General features: G+C 48.4%; 2 protein-coding genes and 1 pseudogene across 3 annotated transcripts in view; 2 read left to right on the forward strand and 1 right to left on the reverse strand.

Annotated features, from left to right (window-relative positions):
* LOC109735745 (uncharacterized) overlaps positions 1-21,310 on the forward strand; it is a 157,307-nt gene extending 135,997 nt beyond the window's left edge. The window contains exons 1-3 of one of the 2 annotated variants that reach the window (XM_020294947.4): positions 18,697-18,974; positions 19,470-19,563; positions 19,881-21,310. In XM_020294947.4, coding sequence (XP_020150536.1) covers positions 20,011-21,156 — 1,146 coding nt within the window. In that variant the 5' untranslated portion in view covers positions 18,697-18,974; positions 19,470-19,563; positions 19,881-20,010 and the 3' untranslated portion in view covers positions 21,157-21,310. Of the gene's footprint in view, positions 1-18,696; positions 18,975-19,469; positions 19,564-19,880 lie in introns of those variants that run through there. The other variant, XM_073500995.1, reaches the window with a different exon arrangement.
* On the reverse strand, positions 11,091-12,265 carry LOC109735744 (xylanase inhibitor protein 1). The gene has a single exon (XM_020294946.4). It carries the CDS (start codon positions 12,121-12,123, stop codon positions 11,206-11,208), a length of 918 nt encoding a protein of 305 aa, XP_020150535.1. The 5' UTR covers positions 12,124-12,265; the 3' UTR covers positions 11,091-11,205.
* LOC109735752 (uncharacterized) lies at positions 12,325-16,591 on the forward strand (annotated as a pseudogene).
* Positions 21,311-22,420: the final 1,110 nt, after the last annotated feature.

A 22,420-nucleotide genomic window follows, 5' to 3' on the forward strand; every position in this document is an offset into this window, starting at 1 on the left:
ACACGCAAGAACATGGTGATGCATAGCAACGAGATGGGAGAGTGTTGTCCACGTACCCTCGTAGACCGAAAGCGGAAGCGTTAACACAACGCGGTTGATGTAGTCGTACATCTTCACGATCCGACCGATCAAGTACCGAACGTATGACAACTTCGAGTTCAGCACACGTTCAGCTCGATGACGTCCCTCGAACTCCGATCCAGCCGAGTGTTGAGGGAGAGTTTCGTCAGCACGACGGCGTGGTGACAATGATGATGTTCTACCGACGCAGGGCTTCGCCTAAGCACCGCTACGATATTATCGAGGTGTAATATGGTGGAGGGGGCACCGCACACGGCTAAAAGATCGTTGATCAATTGTGTGTCTAGAGGTGCCCCCTGCCCCCGTATATAAAGGTGCAAGGGGGAGGGGGTTTTGGCCGGCCTAAGGAAGAGGCGCGCCAGGAGGAGTCCTACTCCTACCGGGAGTAGGACTCCCCCCTTTTCCATGTTGGACTAGGAGAGAAAGGGGGAAAAGGTGGAGGGGAGGAAGGAAGGGGGGCGTCGCCCCCCTCTCCTTGTCCTATTCGGACTGGGGGGGGGGGAGGGGCGCGCGGCCCTGCCCTGGCCTCCTCTCCTCTCTTCCACCTAGGCCCACTAAGTCCCATTAAGTTACCGGGGGGGGTTCCGGTAACCTCCCGGTACTCCGGAAAAATCCCGATTTCACCCGGAACACTTCCGATGTCCAAACATAGGCTTCCAATATATCAATCTTTATGTCTCGACCATTTCGAGACTCCTCGTCATGTCCGTGATCACATCCGGGACTCCGAACAACCTTCGGTACATCAAAACATATAAACTCATAATATAACTGTCATCGTAACGTTAAGCGTGCGGACCCTACGGGTTCGAGAACTATGTAGACATGACCGAGACACCTCTCCGGTCAATAACCAATAGCGGAACCTGGATGCTCATATTGGTTCCTACATATTCTACGAAGATCTTTATCGGTCAGACCGCATAACAACATACGTTGTTCCCTTTGTCATCGGTATGTTACTTGCCCGAGATTCGATCGTCGGTATCTCAATACCTAGTTCAATCTCATTACCGGCAAGTCTCTTTACTCGTTCCGTAATACATCATCTCGCAACAAACTCATTAGTTGCAATACTTGCAAGGTTTAAGTGATGTGCATTACCGAGAGGGCCCAGAGATACCTCTCCGACAATCGGAGTGACAAATCCTAATCTCGAAATACGCCAACCCAACAAGTACCTTCGGAGACACCTGTAGAGCACCTTTATAATCACCCAGTTACGTTGTGACGTTTGGTAGCACACAAAGTGTTCCTCCGGTAAACGGGAGCTGCATAATCTCATAGTCATAGGAACATGTATAAGTCATGAAGAAAGCAATAGCAACATACTAAACGATTGAGTGCTAAGCTAACGGAATGGGTCAAGTCAATCACATCGTTCTCCTAATGATGTGATCCCGTTAATCAAATGACAACTCATGTCTATGGCTAGGAAACATAACCATCTTTGATCAACGAGCTAGTCAAGTAGAGGCATACTAGTGACACTCTGTTTGTCTATGTATTCACACATGTATTATGTTTCCGGTTAATACAATTCTAGCATGAATAATAAACATTTATCATGATATAAGGAAATAAATAATAACTTTATTATTGCCTCTAAGGCAAATTTCTTCAATATCCATCCTTAATAGAACTGCTCCTTTCCTTGGAACAGCTGTAGAAGACAAAATAATATATTATGCTACCTTTCTTCCAAGTATTCAACATTGCTCATTGTGTGCCAGTATATTAGGCACACCAAACTTAAATGAGAAGATAAATGGCAGCAATGAATCGAAAAAACATATATACTATAGCTTGAGCGCACATTTATAAATGGTTCCAAGACAAACAAGAACGAAGTAGACATGTTTGACTGAACACTTTGCTACATATGCACAGCGAACCTGAATTTGTGTACAACACCACCACGAATCTACAAATAGGCCATGGAATCATTTGTCAATCATAGTATGCCCTTATTTTAGTTGTTTGCTTAGAACATATGTGAAAAACAATATTGGCTCTGAATATCTCGCCTCATCTATCTTCTGACCTAAAAGGGCATCAGACAATCACTACTTAAACATAACGGCCTGTAGTATACCAGTCCCATGGGAAAACGGGTAGCCAAGCAGCTAGATTCACCTCCAGATTGGCGTGACGAGCGTGTGGTTCTTGAGGTGTAGTGCAAGCAGCTTGAGTCCCATCTGCCTACCCATTTGATTTATATTGGACTGCAACTCTGCAAGACTGGCTTCTAGATCCTCGTCCCTTCTAGAGAGTTCGACTTGGGCGCATGAATTGAACTCTGGGTAACAAACGAATTGAACTCTGGGTAACAAAAAAATGAATTTTGGAGGCGGCACGGGTGGGAGGGATGAGGATTGGGAAGGAGAGGCAGTAGCGAAGCATAGCACCTCCACATGGGGCGCTTCAGTAACAGTGGGGAAGGAGGAGGAGGACTATGCGGAAGCGCCGCCGCCAAGGAAGCAACACATAGCCGGCGGCGGTCAGCGGCAGGAGACGGGGAAGGGGTGGAGGAGATGGCGAGGAGGAGGGGGTGTGGAGATGTTGGGCGCTGGGACTAATGCGCAGAGGAGGGGGCAGGAGATGCGTCGCCGGCATGCTTGCCGAGGTCGGCATCGGAGAAGATGGGGATGGGGTGGAAGAGATGGACGAGAGGGCCATGGTGTTGGTGGGCCGTGTGGCTGAGAGGATGCATGAGAGGTTCCGGGGGCACACGGTGTCGACGCAGCCACCGCGCCAGATCGGTTCCGGCGCTGCCGACGGCATGCCTTTCCTGAGATGATTGGATAAGGTGGGCGTGGGGAAGAGATGGGGGCCATGGGGCTGAACGGGAAAGGCAGGGGGGTTACCTGCAAATATGTGATGGAAGTGGCGGGCGTCTGTTTGCAAAATTGACCAGATATCACCATGTCCGTTAGATCAGATCGATCGGACGGTTGTGAATGCACGATGACAGACACACCATCACCACCAACTCAGATTTTTATAGTAGTAGATGTGAGCTGGGATGCATATGAAATAACAAATTTTTTTCCAAGAATATGAAATAATAATAATAATTGATCGATCATTCAATGATTACCTTTTTTTTTGTAACATTCACTGATTTGCTGAGAGGTAAATGCATCAGAGGCACACAAACTTATTCGGCCTGTGATGGTTTGGTCCAAATTTTGCAAAACCCACTCCTTCACCCAGAAACCTGCTATCAGGGAAAAAAAAGCCCCAAGCCAGCTGGCGTTGGCCATGTTCAGAATCAGCCACATACGCACCTGCTCTGCTCCCAGATCACTTCATTGCAACAAAACATTGAACAAGCACATAGCAAATTAAACCGTGTAGCCTTTGTTGTGTTCGCTAGCAAATAACGCAAATATCATCTTCCAAGCGAAAGCACACGTCAGGCATGACACACATGCATATGTTTCTTGCCCAAGCCTGGAAGGTTCTTGTGCATGTGTGCTCCTTTCCTATTGGGATTTTTTGTAAAAAAAAAAATCAACAAATCTGCATGTGCCACTTGAGTCGGAGGTGCTTGTTCCGCAACCCCGCACCCCACACGCCTGAGCCAGCAGCCTGCCCGCACATGGACCGCACTAGCCCACGAGCTTGGACCGGCCCACCCGCGCGCAGCAGCCTTGGTTGACCTACGCACGGCGCCGCATTTTTTTCAGAGATACGAAAAGATACGGTGGCAAAAACCACCGTTTTAACCATTTGTTTAGGACCTCGATAAGTGCCACATGTGTGGGCGTTAGGGGGCTGTCCACATATTTTATGTGGTGTATAAGAGGAACAGCCCACACACCCACGTGTGGGAAAAAAATAATGCCCACACACCTCTTTTTTTCCCTCCCGGCGAAATAGATAACGCCCACACGTCCCGTATGTCAGGCTTCGTACCTCGTGGTCCCGCATGCCCGCGTGACAGTCACTGCGCGTCCCACAGTTGCCATGGTCCAGACCCTCGTCCATGTTCGTTTAACTGCAGTTGCCATGTCGCTGAATTTCGGTTGCCATGTCGCTGAACTTCGGTTGCCATGTCGGACAACTACAGTTGCCATGGTTGCTCAACTGCAGTTGCCATGTATGGTCTGATCTACTGCAGTTGCCATGATTTCAAAACTTTAGGAGTTGTCACCCACTAAACACTAGCAGTTGCCATGTAGCACTACAAGAAGGCATGGCAAAAAAACATGTTCGGGTAAAAGAGAGAGTTGCCATGTGCTCACAAGCACGCTAGGGCAGTTGCCATGTAAAAGAAAGAGTTGTCATCTGCTTACGTGCACGGTACGGCAGTTGCCATGTACCATGCAAAAACACATGGCAATTCGGGTAAAAGAGAGTTGCCATCTGCTTACAAGCAAAGTTAGGGCAGTTGCCATATACCTGCAGAAACACATGGCAACTGCCAGCTTTGGGTGTGGGCTAGGAGACGGGCGTGTGGGCGAAGTGATAAACGCCCACACACCAGCCCCCTCTGCGTGCGTGAAACTAGTGTGTGGGCGAATTGCTAAACACCCACACACTAGCCCCCCGTGTGGTAAAAAAGACGTGTGGGCGACCGGATGAATGCCCACACACCAGCTTAGTCCTACATAGCTTACAAAAACTGCTAAAACGCGCCAAGATTCGTGCAGAATTGGTTGGACGAGGATCCATGCGTGTGGGCGAGTTGCCAGACGGCCACACGCGTGAGCGTTTACATTTTCGTTTGTTTATCATAGCATAATTTGATCCTAATTAGAAATCCTTTTCAGGATTTAACCCTTTTGCTTATGCTATTCACCGTGGTGTTTGTGTTGCACCCGAGACGCCATAGTTTGAGTTAGGGTCAAATCACGCTATCTTTGATTAAAGGGTCAAAATAGTGATTTTGGCCTTAAAAATACTAAGAGGAGAGGATAGTTTGAAGGTAACTAAACCAAATATCACTGTACTCACCCCGAAGGTTACTAACCAACTCTTTTGTTGCAATTGAGACCCATTAGCTTGTGTGATGTGATTTATAAGGTGGTGTCACAAAGGTGCGTGCTAATGGGCTCAAAGTCTTATTACTGGAGGTCAATTTTGTGGAACAGTCTGTTTTTGTCTGGGGCAAACTTATTAATAATGTTATTCTGTTTTTTGAGTGCTTATACACTAGTAAAGCAAAAAAGAACATGCGTTATGCGTTGAAAATTGAATGACCGTTTGGATCGGGATTATCTGCCCTGGAGGCTATCATGATGAAACTGAGTTTTTGTTCTGCTTGGATTTTATCGGTGGCGATGTTTGTCTTTTCTAGTTCTCAGTTCTCTTCAATGATGATCAGTTTGAGAATTTTAAACCGACTAGAGGAATTCTTGGTGATCCAATCTCTTCAAATCTTGTCTTGCATTTGCTGCTGTGCAACTATCATGTTTGTTGAAAGACTACCTAAGTACAGATAAAAGCACAAACATTAAAGTCATGGAGCGATTCTAAAAAAAAAGAGTCATGGAGCTGATAACTAAACCATAACTGTGCGACCAATCTGTTCAATTATTTATCCAAGTACAAGCCTCACTTTATTCTCGCTTGCAAGTATGCAACAACACATCAAAATGAGTGAAGTCTATTTTAAACCTTGAGTTCATATGGCTTGTCTGAAATGAACCCCAACCTTTTAATCCCTGAAATCGGTACCCTGTATTTATCGATCCCGGTCAATCTTAACCCTACACCTGTTTGACACACGGGGAAAGGAGCGATCCCAGCTGAGTTCATCGCTACTCTCATTGACTAGGCTGGTCAACATGTCATCTTCGTCTTCTTCCCCCGTCTCTTTCTCTCTCTCCCTCTCTCTCGTGAATCAATCCATGTTCTACTCGTGTCCGCATCCGCCCAGACGGGACCCATGCAGTCAAGCTATCCGCTGAAGCTCGTGTGTCCGGCATCTGGTGTGCATGCGTCCAGAAGAGATCGATCTAAATCGATCAAGCAAGGCTCATGTAGTAGTGCATGCTTGTAGAGGAATCGATCAAGGCATCAAGCCAGCCCTGTACATGTGTGTCTTCAGGCAGAACTTCAGTACAAGTGCGACCTTTCGAAAAAAAAAAGTACTAGTGCGACCGGCCGGAAAGTAAACGGCCGAAGCTCCAGGAGGAGTCCATGCATGGTGGTGCGCAGTGTTCAGAGTAGTCATCATGGTATATGACTTCTAGTCCAAGTCAGTTTTGTATCCCTACCCCGAATCGGTTTGTACCCTTTTATATACTCTTCTATGCCGCACCAAATCATCAATAAGAAACAGTTTTATTCAGTTTTCATGGTATCAGATACCGGTCCCAGGGTTTAGGGTATGGCTCCGCCAACGCCACCGCCGCCGCCGCCCGGCTACTTCGAGCGCCGGGCCGCACTCATCGCCAAGGCTGCCAACGCCGCGGCCGCTTCTCTCTCGGCCCTTACCATAGCTCCACAAAACTACCCTGCACCCATCCTCGCCGCACCAATATCTCTTGCTGACACAATCTCCGACGTCAGCCCCTACATCCCCATAGTTCTTGATCTCTCCGCCCACAACTACTACCATTGGAGACATCTTTTCGATCTCCACCTCGGCTGCTGCAACCTGCGCTCGCATGTCGCCGCCAACTGTCTTCCCCGCCCCGACGATCCGCAATGGTTGAAAGACGATCTCGCGATCGTCCAGTGGTTCTACACCCGCATCACCACCGAAATCTTCAACATGCTTGATCACGACGGCGCCACCGCTGCCAACATCTGGCACTCCCTCCGTCAGCTCTTCCAAAGCAACACCGACGCTCGGAAAAACGCTCTCCACACCGAGCTTCGCAATATGGTGCAAGGAGACGCCCCGGTGAACCTGTTCTGCCAGCGCGTTAAGACCATTGGTGATGAGCTCCGCGAACTCGGCGATACAGTTAGCGACTCACAGCTAATCAATATCGTCGTCGTCGGCCTCAGCGAAGACTTTGACAAGCAAGCCTCGTTCATACCGATGATACGGCCCCCTCCTACCTTCGCTGAAGTTCGTTCCTTGCTACAACTCGCGGCGGAAACACAAGCTCGCAAGGACTCTCGCCCCAAGGTCTTTCATGCTACGGCTCATCCTCCTCTGCCGTCTACACCAGCGCCGCCTTCCAGGCCGGCTCCTGCCGCCGGGCCGTCCGCATCGTCATCTGTTCAACCGCCCCCAGGCTGGCGTCCTAGTCCGAACTACCGCGGCAAAAACCCTATCTACAGGCCGCCGTCGACTCGTTCGGTTTCGCCTACGACATCACCAGCACCGAGTCCTGCACCACCCACCAGTGCTCCATCTGCGGTTGCATGGCGGCCTCCTCATGATCCTTGGACGGGGCTTGTTCAAGCATGGGCCATGCCCTGGTCCGCTCCGTCCACCCTCGGTGCTCCGCCGGCATACTCAGGTGCCTGGCAACCTGGCCTTCGGCCGCCTACTGGTGCTCCCGGGGTTCTCAACCCCCGACAGCCGGCCAATGCCTATCACGCCGCCCCGACGTATGCTCCTTATGGTCATTACAGCACCGACGGCGGCGCCTACTACACACCTCAGCCGGCCGTGCTCCCGACGCCACCCCCACCACAGCCGGCCAATGCCTACTACACTCCCCAGCCGGCCCTACTGCCTTCACCATCGTATCCGCCGGCACTGCTTCCGACGCCACCCTCACCTGCGACGCCGAGCTGGGATCAAGCTGCCTTTCTCCAGGCCATGAATAACTTTGCTGCACAAGGAAACTCAGGTACGGATTGGATCTTTGATTCAGGGGCCTCTAGTCATATGTCTGCATCTAGTAATTGGTTATCTTCTTGCACTAAATCTCCTTTCCCTTCCATTATCCTTGGAGATGGATCATCTATTCCTATATATTGTGTTGGTCAGGCTCAACTTCCCTCTTCCACCAAACCTCTTTTACTTCGCGATGTTCTAGTCGCACCCGCCCTCATTAAAAATCTTATCTCTGTTCGCCAATTTACTTGCGACAATCTAGTTTCGGCTGAATTTGACCCTTTTGGTTTATCTGTGAAGGATTACCTGACCAAGGCCGAGATCGCTCGCTTCAATAGCTCCGGTGATCTTTATTCTCTTAATGGAGTTCCTGCCGCCACCCCTCCAACATCCATGCTGGCCTCCGTCGATCTCTGGCATCGTCGCTTGGGCCATCCCAACCCCGCCGTCTTAGCTTCTATGCTTAGTGAATTTACCATACCATGTAATAGGGACTCTCATAATTCTGTGTTTTGCGAGTCTTGTCAATTAGGCAAACATGTGCGTCTTCCCTTTAGTTCCTCTAGTTCTTGTAGCACTTATCCCTTTGAATTAATACATTGTGATTTATGGACCTCTCCCATTGCAAGTGTTTCAGGTTTTAAATACTACCTTGTTATGCTAGATGATTTCACCCACTTTGTCTGGACTTTTCCTCTACGCAACAAATCCGAGGTCCATTCTCTTTTCCTTAATTTTCAATGCTATGTGTCTGTTCACTTCTTCCTCCCAATTCGCTTTATCCAATGTGACAATGGTCGCGAGTTTGATAACATTAAAAATCGTACTTTCTTCTTACAACATGGCATCCTGCTTAGGTTCTCATGTCCCTACACCTCCCCTCAAAATGGTAAAGCAGAACGCTCTCTTCGCACCCTCAATGATATAGTTCGCACTCTCCCCATTCAATCATCTATGCCTCCCAAGTTTTGGGCTGAAGCCCTACACATGGCCACCTTCCTTCTAAATATTCGACCTTCCAAAACTAAACCCAACACTACTCCCTATTATTCCCTCTTTCTTTCTCACCCCGACTACTCCGCGGTTCGTGTTTTCGGCTGTCTCTGTTTTCCCAATGCCTACGCCACTTCTGCAAATAAATTGTCACCACGCTCTATCCCATGTGCTTTCCTCGGCTTCTCTGACGAGCACAAAGGCTATCGCTGTCTCGACCTTCACACCGGACACGTTCATGTCTCTCGTCATGTCACGTTTGCTGAGCACATTTTTCCTTTCTCACAACGCACTACTACACCATCCAACACCCCTAGCTCCGCAAACACCCCCTCTCCCCGTCCTTTCCAACTATATACTCCCCTACCTGCCGAACACAACTTATCACCACCACCATTAACACCCACCATAGCCAATCCCAACCATACACTCACCCCACCCGAGACGTCCCCAACACCCCCGACCCCTGCTCCCTCCCCAACACCCCCGGCCCCTACTCCCACTCCACCACTCAGCCCTGCTCCCACTCCACTACCCAGCCCTACTCCTTCGTCCGACTCTTCCGCTGCGCCGGACTCACCAGTACCCACCTTACCCCCTCGTGCTATTCCTACAGCAGCCCCGATTAACGATCATCGCATGCGTACTAGGGCCAAATCAGGATTTCATCAACCCCAAGACCGCCTAAACCTTCATACCTCCGTATCTCTCACTTCTCTTCCAAAGAATTACAAAACTGCTCTACTTGATCCCAATTGGGCCGCTGCCATGCAAGAAGAATATAATGCTTTACTTCAAAACAACACCTGGCAACTTGTTCCTCGTCCTCCCAATACAAATATTGTTTCTGGCAAATGGATTTTTCGCCAAAAGTTCCACTCCGATGGGAGCCTCTCATGATATAAAGTCAGGTGGGTTTGTCGTGGCTTTTCTCAGCAACAAGGAATTGATTACGAAGAAACCTTCTCTCCTGTTGTTAAACCTAGCACCATTCGCACCGTTCTTAGTGTTGATGTCTCCTCTTCATGGCCCATTCACCAACTTGATGTTAAAAATGCTTTCCTCCATGGTTCCCTTCAAGAAACTGTCTACTGCCAGCAACCTCTGGGTTTTGAAAATCCATCCTTTCCAACTCATGTATGTCTTCTTCAGAAATCTCTCTACGGTCTTAAACAGGCCCCACGAGCTTGGTTTCAACGCTTCTCCTCCTTCATTCAAACAATAGGCTTCACTCCATCTCTCTCCGACACCTCTCTTTTTGTGTATCATCAAACTTCTGACACTGCCTATTTACTTCTCTATGTAGATGATATCATTCTTACCGCCTCCTCTCAAAAGTTCTTAGATCATATTGTCTCTTTTCTTAGATCTGAATTTTCTATGACTGACCTAGGACTCCTTCATCATTTCTTAGGCATTGCTGTTGTTCGAGATTCCTCCAGCCTTTTTCTTTCCCAATGCCAGTATATTCTTGATCTTCTTAATCGTGCTGGTATGCTTGACTGTCAATCATCTCGCACTCCTGTCGATACTAGTTTTAAACTTTCGGCTACCGGTGAACCCTTTTCCGATCCTACTCTCTATCGTAGCCTAACAGGTGCTCTCCAATATCTCACCATTACTCGTCCTGAAATCTCTTTTGCTGTTCAACAAGCATGTCTCTATATGCATGATCCCCGGGTTCCTCACTATAATCATGTTAAACGCATTCTTCGGTATTTAAAAGGAACTCTCAATCATGGTCTCCACCTCAATAATTCTTCTCCAAACTCGCTTACCGCATACTCTGATGCAGACTGGGCTGGTTGTCCTGACACTCGACCATCATGCGAGACGTTATGGAGGACCGCCGGGTGACCAAGCTGCGTTCGTCAACAGCACGATGCTTCTCCGAACGATCGTCTTGTTGGCAGGACTGCATCCATGAGCCAAAGACAACCACACCGGTGGTTGCCGCTCTCGATGTCCACGGCGCCAACCCGACCACGATTTCCTGCATCCACACGCTCTTCTCGTCGTGCTCTTTATCTACCACTCATCAATTTTTTGTTCCTGCGAGCCATGGAGGCAGCACAGCGGTTGTGCGCGTGCAGAGAGGCGGAGAGGACGAAGGGGTCCGGGGGAGAAGATACCAGGAGAGAAGATAGACATGACATGTGGGGCCACCTAGTCAGTGAGAGTAGAGACTTATTTTGATGGAATTTTTTTTTTCATGTGTATCAAATTGACCAAAACTGGTACAGGGTTGAGATCAGACCAGGATCCATAAGTATAGGGTATGGATTTCAGGGATTGTGAGGTATGAAAACAGACTTCACTCCATCAAAATCAAATCGACGGTGATGCAACATGCAGCGTGGCTTGTGGAAGTATAGCTCCGATCAGGCGTAGTACTTGATGTAGCTACTGTAGTCGCTCTGCTTCTCGAAGTATCGGTCCCAGAGCATGACCCCGCCATAGTTCTCCTTCTTCTGCACCACCGGCGTGATGCCGTAGTAGACGTTCTTGGGGTGTATCCACTGGTACGACTTGTCGTCCGCCGTGAGCCCGATGAAGAACCGGGTGGCCGGGTACGCCGCCGTCCACCTGTCCCACGCCTCCTCCCACGCCCCGTACTGGTTGCACGCCTTGTCGCTCTCCTCGTAGATCCTCACGTGGACGCGCTCGAAGATCCCCGTCGCCAGCGCTCGCCCCACGTGCGCCGCCGGCGGGTACCCGCACCGGACCGTCGCCGTCAGGTGCAGCGGCTTCCCCGGGCCGCCGCGGATGTTGTGCTTCGCCAGCTCCAGCGCCAGCACGTCGTAGCGGTCCGCCGGCGTGCCGTGCTCCAGGAAGAGGTCGACGCCGTCGAGCCACGCGTCGCCCAAGGGGCGGGGCACGCCCGGCTTGGACCCGCCGAAGTAGGAGTCCCAGAGGTGGTCGAAGAGGTGGAGCGCGGAGCGGTTGGACGGGAGCGAGTAGCGGGCGCCGTAGCCGCCGATGGAGAGGGAGACGGGGACGCCCTTGGACTGGCAGTGCTTGATGTCGGCGCCCACGGCGGAGAGGTCGTGGCCGGAGAGGTCAAGGTGGTACTTTCCGTTGGCGCCGAAGACGTCGAGGAAAGAGATGGTGACCATGGTGTACATGCCGGAGTCGCAGGCCTCGCGCAGGGACCCCTCGGCCTTGTTCCGTCCCCAGAACACCGTCACCTGGCCGGTCTTCCCCGCCGCCAGGCCCGGCGCGGCCAGGGATAGGGCCGCGACGACGGAGAGAAGGGTTAGGAGGCAGGCTGGTGGCCTCCCGGGTGCGAGCGGCGCCATTGTTGGCTTCTAGCCTTCTATTCGCAGCTCCGCTTGGGTATTTGCCTTTGCTTGTTTGGATGAAGTGTTGTTTAGCTCGAATACGATATATATATATATAGATGGATTTTGGAGGCAAATTAAATATAGAGAGGTAGATCGAGACGTGGAACTGAGCTTGCTAGGCAGCTATAGCTGAGTGGAGCACCATTTTAGCTAGCTATGGTTGACTTGAGTTGGGCAAGCAAGAGTAACATTTCAGGTTGCTTTTGGTTGCTCGCTTCGGCGTGTCGCACGCAGGAGTGAATCCTAAGGGCATTTCTAACTCCCCTAAAAGCTAAGGGACTAAAAGGCTTAGCGGGGTATAGATACTCCACGAAGTTTTGGCTGCAAGCGCTGGCGCTGGCGCCAACTCGTATCCGACCTCCGATTCCGCCACCGCTTCCTCCTCCGCCACCGCCGCAACCCTCCTCTCCTCGGTTTCTTCGACGAGTATCTCAACTTCCTACCTACTCTGGAGGCCCCCAACCGTGTCCCTTCTGGGCACTTCTCCTTGCCGTTCGACGTCAACGATTACTGCTTTTTCCTTGGATGCCGTCATGGTCTCTTACTCTTTCGGTCTTTGAAGCCTTTCCAGGTCGTGGTGTGGGACCCTGTCACCGACGACCAGCACCGCATTGCCGCCCCCCCCCCCTCCCCCGGAGTTCGAGGGGACACACGGGGCGGTGCTTCACTTCCAGGTGGTCTTCGCAGTGGCAGTTTGGGATAAGGATGAGGAGCAACACAGATGAGTGCTCGTCTGTGTTTACTCCTCAAAGACCGGCTTATGGGAAGATCTTATCTCAACACCGCTTCCATACCACGCTCATAGAAGTAGTTATTCCACCCTGCTTTATAAGCCCGATGTTGTGCTGGTCGGAGATTCCCCTTACTGGATGCTTTCTGGGAATGTTGGAATTCTTGAGTTTGATTTGGAGAAGCAGAGCCTAGCTGTGATACGAGTGCCAGGGGATATGTATGGCAAGGGCAACTACTTCCAGGTTATGAGGGCCAAGGGCGGTGGGCTGGGTTTCCTCTTCATGTCAGTGTCAGACTACACTGCCCAATTATGGAAGAGGAAGACAGATTGTGATGGTGTTGCTTCATGGGAGCTTGGAAGAACTATTGAACTGGACAAGCTACTTTCTCTGAACTCTGAGGATAAAACCCCCATAGCCCTATCGATACTAGGGTTTGCTGAGCAGAATAATGCTGTGTTAATTTGGACAGTTAATGGCATCTTCATGATCCACCTTGAGTCGTTGAATTTCAAGAAGCTTGCTGAAACCACCATAACCCGTCCTCACTATCATCCATTCGAAAGTGTCTACACTGCAGGTAATAGCATGGATTACATTGTCAATACAAAAAACAAATTATTATTCAACAATTGGCTGATGAAATTATGCTCACGTCATTTCGTGTTAGCTAATAATTTGAATTACTATCATATCATTTGTTTCTTTTGCTGCTTCATGCTCTCATGTACATCGATGATGTTCTGCCATGTTCTGTTCTGATGTGTATGTGGTGGCTTTTATGTAATGATTATGATTGACTAACAAAAATATGTTTGTGGTATTTCATCTTCTTTATGTTCTGTAGCCAGGCACTGGGCTGCAATTGGTTAGCCTCTTCAATTCATGTTTTGTGGTTTAAGTTAGAACTAGCAAACTTTCATCATCGGTTTACTATATGAATATCCATACAATAAAATAATGCTTACCTGTGTATGTGTTCCAGAAAACAAACAATGATTAACAAGATGGGCAAATCCTTTATAGAATAATTTAACCATTTTATTGTTTCCTGCCTATTGAAGGATGATATAACTCTCTAATGTTAGTGTTAGTGCATATCTCACATGCCTTTTTTTTCTGAAGAGGAGATACACAACAGCTGGAAGTTGACTACATGAAAACTGGCTTGAACCCTTTTGAAGCTTAAGCTTAGTTATATACTTATATTTATTTTGTTCTGTATGTTACCTCTGCTGATATTTCTAACAGAGTTCAAATGAAAAATAACCACTTCATTTGAATTATGAGTAATTATTCATTTATCATTTGTAGGATTGCCCTCCATGTGGCAAGTCTATTTGTACCAGGAAACGCTAATAAGCGGAGTTCATTTTCATCTTTTCGTGCTAAAATTTACTTAAAGATGATTTAAATCATGATCCAACATCTTGTGTTAGGCCCCACATGTGAGTAAAAGTGCATTTTTTCTTGGAAGGCCGCTCGTCCTGCGTGGGGGTAGCAAGCAGTGCATTTGTTTATTTCTGAAGTTTGCTGGTCCAGCATGTGGGTAGAAGTGCATTTGCTTATTTGTGAAGTTTTCTGGTCCTACATGTGAACTCACTACCAACTCCAACCTTTGTAAGTAGAAGAGATAGAGGAAGAATAAAATATTTGACATAGGTGTGTTAATGTTTATCTGTTAGAGAAAGTAGAGTATTACTGAATCAAAATTGAGTTGCTTTCCTTGAATTTACAGCAATGGATTTATCTAATACCTACTTGACATGTCCTCGTTTCTATTTATCTTTTGTTGGAATGTCGTGGCGTCGTGTGCTTAGGGTTTTGAGCCTAAACTCACGTTTCTGGTTTATTGATCGCTGATATTGGTTACAGAGTAGAGCTCCCATTATATCGTGAGTTAGTAAATGTGAAAGCTTCAGATGTATCATATGGATATGGTGCAGTAACAATCTAATATACTACTTGATATGGAAATCAGGGGGACTTACTTGAGGATCAAGCTTTGAGCTCCTTCACCTTATCCTTGTTGTGGTGGCGATATTCTCTGCCCACATGACACATTGTTTGACTTTTTATGTTTGTAGGAACATGTGTTGATGTTGGACACGATGGGGCTGAGCTTTTGGTTGATATGTAAGATGATTGTCCGGTTGGACATGCTATTAGACCTGCTGGTTGAGCAGGTAAGCTTATCTCCAACTGATGTTCTAGTTTCTACCTCCTCTACTGGATATGCTCCTTTGGTTGCCCTCCCTTCCATCCAGCTTCCCTGCTTTCAGTTTACCTCCTCCTTAGTACTCCCAAGTTTCTTCTGGTAGTGTGGGTTCTTCTCCCTCTAGCCCCTCCGATGACTAATGGCTTAGGACCTTCCTCTTTCTATATTGTGCTTATGTTTGTGCCTGCTTGGAAATGTGCATGTTGTTATACTAAGTAGTAGCAAATGAAGCACTAACCCTTATTGCTTTAGGGTTATAGTTTTGTTTTTGTTTTACTTGTCGCGGCTGCCTTCTACATTTTTTTCCTGTGGTTGTGGGTCTATCAATAGGTAATTGATAGCGAACAATACCCGTGTATCTGGTTTCAGATTTCCTTTATTTATACGGTTGTATAGGTATGCCATTTTACATTGATGCTTATTTTGGGTCATTGTGATACCCAGTGAACTAATGATTGTTCATTCCTGGAAGGTGGTTACTGTAGGTGGTTTTGTTAAATCTTATACTGCTAATCATCGTTTTGCTTCGAGTTATTGTAGTAGTATAGTTTTGGGCAATTATCATAGTTTCAGACGGTTTTGTTAAACATTTTCTCAGCACGTCACTCAGTGTCCGCTAAACTTGCATATATATGTAATTGGCCATTGGCCACTTAAATAATTTGGTTGGTTCGACATACATTGGCCGTGCTTTATCTGGAGTTAAGTTCTTCAATTTTGGCCATCATGGATATTTAATAGCACTTCATAATCATGACTAGATTCATCAGATAAAACTGCTTCATCCCTAATTTTTACTTTCACTAGCATATTATCTTTGGTGTAGTGTTGAAATTATTGCTTGATGCTGTGAAGAGTACAAAAAAGTAAAGGCAGTCATTTTGGATCTAAGGAAATTTCAGTTAATAAGACGAGACGCATGATCCCTTGCTTCGATTTGTTAGTGTCTAGCTGGGTCTTGCATTTCTAAAAAGTATCCCTTTAGCTAGAAACCTGCCCCTTCTTTTCTACTCCATAAGACCATGAGCCCCTCAGATGCCCATTGTTCTTTTAGCTTCTACTTATATCAAATGTAGCAAAAAAACTGCTAAATTTGAGGTTGAATGTGTGATACTACGCTACAAATTATGTATTGTTTTCTTTTTCTAATGTTGTTATTTCCTAATAACGCTGAGATGATTTAACTTCCACAGTGGCGAAGCTAATTTTTTTATTCGAGTCATACAGAAGTCATGAGAATAATTCCCAACGGATACTCCTGAATGAATAGTAGAAAATTGTTTGGTTGATGATATTGCTTGCTCCACAGGTCTCTTTACATATTCTTGCGACTGAAATGCTGAAAGGGCTTGTTGGGTGTAGGTATTTGCATTTTGTGTGTTCAACCAAGGAGATTGACCATCTATGTAGCATATGCACTGATCAGCTGTTAAATGGACTTGTAAGAATTAGTCGCTTACTTTGGTAACTCCTGGCATGAATGATGAATGCACATTGACTTGCATTGGTTAATGAGTACTCGACTTGTGTTTCATTCAATTTGTTTTGCTTTATTTTTCAAGCAAGCATGTTGTGGCAGGCTCGCTTGTCAATCGATCCTGCTTGCATTTCAGGGTGTGCGCATGTGTGCAAGCTTTTGGTTATCTTCCGTGTAGTATCAGGCAGGGGGGTTGGGGTGTTTCTACGTCCGATTTCTGCTTATGTAGTTATATCCCATGATGTCACATTCTCTGTGTGTGTTTTTGTTTAATTTCTGTCTGGTTTGAAGTTTGAGTATTTCAAATCTTAGTTCTGGCTAATGAATGCTTGGAGAAGCTCCTGTTCGTTGAATTCCACTTGCTTATCTGGCACTACTAGTATTTGCTAATGCATAAATAGGTCAATCGGTGCTACTTTGCTCTCGTTGAGATGCTGCGAAGGCTAGGATGAATTGTGTAAATTTTGGGGTTTTATGAGTTTAGTCATAAAATGTCTATTTGCTGTGATCAGGACAGGGATAGGTAAATCGAAGCCAGAACAATATTTGCATTTACACATCGATGGCTGCCTAATCCCATGGTCCGGAAAAAAGGAGAGCTCCAGTTGCCATCTGTTCTATGGTATGGACCATCAGTTGCCCCTTTTCAAGGTGAGATTATCAGTGACATGTAGTACACTATTGTAGTAACATATGTTTTTTTACTGCATATCAGAAAGCCTGTTATGTAATAAGCCTTTGTTACTTCATTACCATCAAGTAACAGTAATTTTTTTTTTGAACTTAAGTAACAGTTATGTCTGGTTTTACCTAACAACAAAGCTAGGCACCAAAGTTAGGCGGTTCATTGACCTATTTATAATCAACTTTCTCTGAAAATACTCCCTAGTTATTCGCTTTCCGCGCACAATCAAGGACAGGCTCGATCTGGCAGGAAGCCATGAATCCATTGTGTTTGCGCAAATGGCGCTTGGATCTGTCGGGCCTGGTGGTGGGATGCGCGTCTTGGCGGCCTTGTCGGACGCTGTGCGGTCCGTCTGGCGCCCCGACACCGGGGTGGCGGCGCAACCACTTCGCTGGCGCATCATTCCCGTTGCATCGGGCTTCGAGTCGGAGGTACACAATGACATGCATTATGGGTTGTTCGGTGTTATGGAGCGATGTGCCTATCGTGCAAGGCAGAGGGCGAGGGATGCTACGACAAACCTTGCGGCCGAGGCCACGGAGGCGGAGTTGCACGCCGCCGCGGTGTCGCAACAGGTGACAGGCACCCCTTGGCGACGCAACCATGTGTTGGGGGTGTCGACCTCCGAGCACCAAGGGTCTATCGTCGATCTCACCTCCACGAGTGACGGCCAGGGCGCGACCTTCGACAAGGAAGAGTGGGGCATAGGAGATGGCGGTGCCTCCTGTCCCTTGTGGGCCAGCCCGTGTCCTATGTTATACTCTTCCTCGCTGGTGACTGGGCCTTCACTTTGCGGGTCTCACGGCCATCGGACATGGGCACAGAAGGGAACAAGGACGGACGCCGGCGAAGACTAGACTAGATTTTACGTTGCATGTAACTTTGGATTTGAGGATTTGCTAATGAGGTATTCGATTGTGGAAGAGGACATTTGAGGGGTAAGCGGTCAATGTCCGGACGCGTCCATAAACATTTAAGAGCCTGAATTTGCTACCCCATCCGTTCCTAAATATAAGTATTTTTAGAGATTCTAATATGACTACATACGGGGTAAAATGGGTGAATTTACACTCTAAAATACGTTTATATACATCCGCATGTCTATATTGAAATGTGTAAAAAGACTTATATTTAGGAACGGAACGGAGGGAGTATGTCGGGCTGCAGGTGCTCTAAACCCGGGCAATGAACGAGAAGGAATGATGATTAGATTCGTAAAGAGGCCCTGGCTGAATTTGTCTCGTCTTTCCCCCTCAAAAAACAGAATTTGTCTTATCCGCCGTTTCGAGTGGGCCGGCGGAACCAATCAGCAGCAGAAACGGCCGGCTGGCTGACGCGGCTGTTTTGCACTCCACCGTGACCGTGAGAAATTGGTGCCCACAGTCCCACACGTGAGAGTGCATACATAGGAAGAAGTAAATGACGTGTGCTGGCCGGGCAGTCCCTGTCGAAGCGAGCTTGGAATTTTGCATGGACGACGAGAAAGAACGAAAATAAAATAGGTGCCGGTCCCGGGCCGGGAGATCAAGTCAGAGCATTTCGGTCGGTTCAAACCTGAAAGAGCTGACGGATCCTCCAAAGCCAAGGCGTGGAGTGGAGTAGTACTCCATTCTACTCCAGATATCTTCTTCGTCTTCCTCCCGTCCGGCGGTCCGGTCCTCCGTTGGCGTTGGGGAATTCTTCCTTGGGCATCAGGTACGTACCTGTACTTTGCGAGTTTTGAATTGGTGCCAATCGTTCCCCCCTCCCTCTCTGCCTGTGCTTCCCCAGCCTCAATCTTGCCTGACTGCTTGTGTGTTGCGTGGTCGAATTTCAAGGTTGGTTATCTCCGATTCTCCGTAAGGTTTTGTGGTCTGAAGAATCTCTCCTTCTGAATAATAGAGATAGGCCACATATCTGCTTCTGTTTATCTCCTCAAGTTTTATTGCTTCGGTTTTCCTCTTTTGCTTTACTTTTCTGCTTTCTTGCTTGCTTGTACATATCTGCTTCTTTTCCTCCATCTAACGCGATGATCTCTTTTTCTGAATCTGGCTTTGTAATAAGCTGCCTTCCCAAACAAAAACAAAAAAAAATGTTACCTGTATATGTGCTTTCCATTTTTGTCTAACAGACTAATGCTGCATGGCAGCCCTTCTTAATTAATTGTACCACTTTATTGCTCATTCTCTGCTCTCTTCTTCCGTCATGCAGGTTACTTACAGCGTCAGGTTCTCCGTAAGGTTTCGTGGTCTGAAGAATCTCTCGTTCTGAATAATAGTTAGGCTAGCTTCTCTGATAATTACAGGTGATGCTTTTCTTTGGTTTATCTATCTCCTCAACTTCTTACCGGCTAGATTTCTGCATGTACAAATCTGCTTCTTGTCTTAACTCACGCCTCTATGATCTTCGGTTCTTGCAGCTCATCAGAACCTAGTGGGTGTTTTATCTTTTTCTTAATCTGTTTTTTGTAAAGCTGTCTTGTCAAACTACAAAAAATCTTACTGCCTATGTGCTTCCCATTTTTGCCCAACAGACTAATTAATGTTGCATGGCAGCCTTTCTTAATTAACTGTACCAATTTATTGCTCATTCTCTGCTCTTTTCTTGCATCAAATCATGCAGGTTACTTACAGCGGCGGAGTAAGAGAGAGGGAGATTGCTTCATGAATTGGACAACTGTCATATTATGCTACTGAAAGAAACTTAATTTCATTTCCTTTTGTTGTGGAGTATTTGTGTCATCATCATCATCATGGCCGGAAGCTCGGATTATCGGCCTTTTAACCTGGCAGCAAGAGTCGTAGGAAAGAGACGACGACTCATACTACCTGCCAAGTTGAAGTCGGCGATACCCGCCATTGCTCTTGTTCTGTCTGCGGTGACCATTATTGGTGTCATAATCCAGCACCACCGGAGCATCACCTACTTCCTGCGGCCGCTGTGGGACACTCCGCCCAAGCCCTTCACCGTCATCCCGCACTACTACGCCCCCAACACCTCCATGACGGAGCTGTGCGCGCTCCACGGCTGGCGCGCCCGCGCCTCCCCTCGCCGCATCTTCGACGCCGTCCTCTTCAACAACGAGCTGGACATCCTGGAGATCCGGTACCGCGAGCTGCTCCCCTACGTCCACAAGCTGGTCATCCTGGAGGCCAACGCCACCTTCACCGGCATCCCCAAGCCGCTCTCCTTCGCCGAGAACCTGGAGCGCTTCGCGTTCGCGAGGTCCAAGATCGTCTACGACAGGCTCCCCATCGCCACACCGGGGTCATCGCCAGGTCGCCGCCGGGAAGAGCCGTTCGACGTGGAGGCCGGGCACCGGCGCGCGCTGAACGCGCTGCTGCGGCGGTCGGGCGTCGCGGGCGGGGACGTGGTGATCATGGCGGACGCGGACGAGATCCCGAGCCCGGAGACGGTGCAGCTGCTGCGGTGGTGCGAGGGGGTGCCGCCGGTGATGCACCTGCAGCTGGAGAACTACGTCTACTCCTTCGAGTTCCCCGTGGACCGCGGCAGCTGGAGGGCGACGGCGCACGTCTTCAGCGAGCGCACGGCGTACCAGCACTCCCGGCAGAGCGACCTGATGCTGGCGGACGCCGGGTGGCACTGCAGCTTCTGCTTCAGGGAGATCGGCGAGTTCGCGTTCAAGATGAAGGCGTACAGCCACGCTGACCGGGTGAGGCGGCAGAGCTTCCTCGACCCGGAGAGGATCCAGCGGGTCGTCTGCGCCGGCGACGACCTGTTCGACATGCTCCCCGAGGAGTACACCTTCAGGGATCTCTTCAAGAAGATGGGGCCAATACCCAGATCGGCGTCGGCCATGCATCTGCCTTCCTATTTGATCAAGAACGCACACAGGTTCAGGTTCTTGCTTCCTGGTGGATGCATGAGATCAGGTTAAAACAGTCAGTGTTTTACTTGTGACTTTGTGAGTTTGTAACGCGGCAACCTTACTTAGATGTGATATGCTGTTGTTTCTAAATGTGCAAAGTGTATCTCGTTTGATGTGAAACAGTATTAATCTAGACATGATATACAGTTTACATTTTTGTTTAGTTTTTTTAGGGGATGCATTTTTGTTTAGTTTGAGGAACTGAATAGGTATGTCCCAAATGGGTAAGGTTGCAGTCTATTCTATCAATGATAAATGGGGCAACTATTTGTAAGTCGCCTAATTTTTTTTGCCATAAGTCAATTTTTTGGCCATTGAAAAAAAAACCATTTTTTCGGCGTCGGATCTTTATCGGACTAATTGTTGGGTTTCTTCCTCCTCCTCATGAGCAGCCCGATCCACCACCTATCGGGCTGCGTGCTGCCGCCGCCCGCGACCGGCGGCGCTACTGCACTCGCGTCGTTGCAACGCTCTCCCGTAGCCTCCCCCACTGTCATTGCTACTAGCGCCCCCGACCATCTCTCTAACCTTCCTGGGTGCCAGATTACACCGACGAACCTGCACACCCCCACTCGCGCAAGCCTCTTCCCCGCTTCCACCGCCGACGTTGCAACTCGCTGTGGCTCGCAGCACCATCCCTATCTCCGACGAGGTCCTGGCACTAGTAGAAAAAGGGTTCGTGAGCCCAGGTGGCCGGCCGGGGCCTCGTGGGCTTTGGTCCCGGTTCGTTTGGACCCATTTGTCCCGGTTCTAGGCATGAACCGGGACCAATGGGCCTCGCTCCTGGCCCACATCCATAGGTCCCGGTTCCAGCCACGAACCGGGACAAATGATTTGCCTATATATAGCCCATCGCCGGCGAGCAGAGCACTTCACACTGCTCTGTTTTTTGCTGGCCGGCGAGAGGAGGGCATTTGGGTGCTCTAGCTCACCTCCTATGCACATGAGGTGTTCGATGAAATGTCCGAGCCACACTAGTTAATATTTCTTCTCTCGAAACTCGACCTCCGAGCTCCATTTTCCCCGAGATTTTTCTAGGTTTAGCGGTCCGTCACGTCCCGTCCCCGTCTTCACCGACGTCGATCGCCCGCGCCGATCTCGTCGCCGGCACCACCGTGGTGAGCCTCTTGTTCTTATCTTCTTTCTGAAAAAAAATTCTTACTTGAGATAGATACTTGTCTAATTTTCTTACTTTTATTATTCCTTGTTATTATATAGTGCGATGGTTCTGGTATCCGCCCCCGTCAGCCCTCGTCCTGTCTATGATTCGGAT

The sequence above is a fragment of the Aegilops tauschii genome, chromosome 6 (assembly GCF_002575655.3).
Source record: "Aegilops tauschii subsp. strangulata cultivar AL8/78 chromosome 6, Aet v6.0, whole genome shotgun sequence".
Taxonomy (NCBI): Eukaryota; Viridiplantae; Streptophyta; class Magnoliopsida; order Poales; family Poaceae; genus Aegilops; species Aegilops tauschii.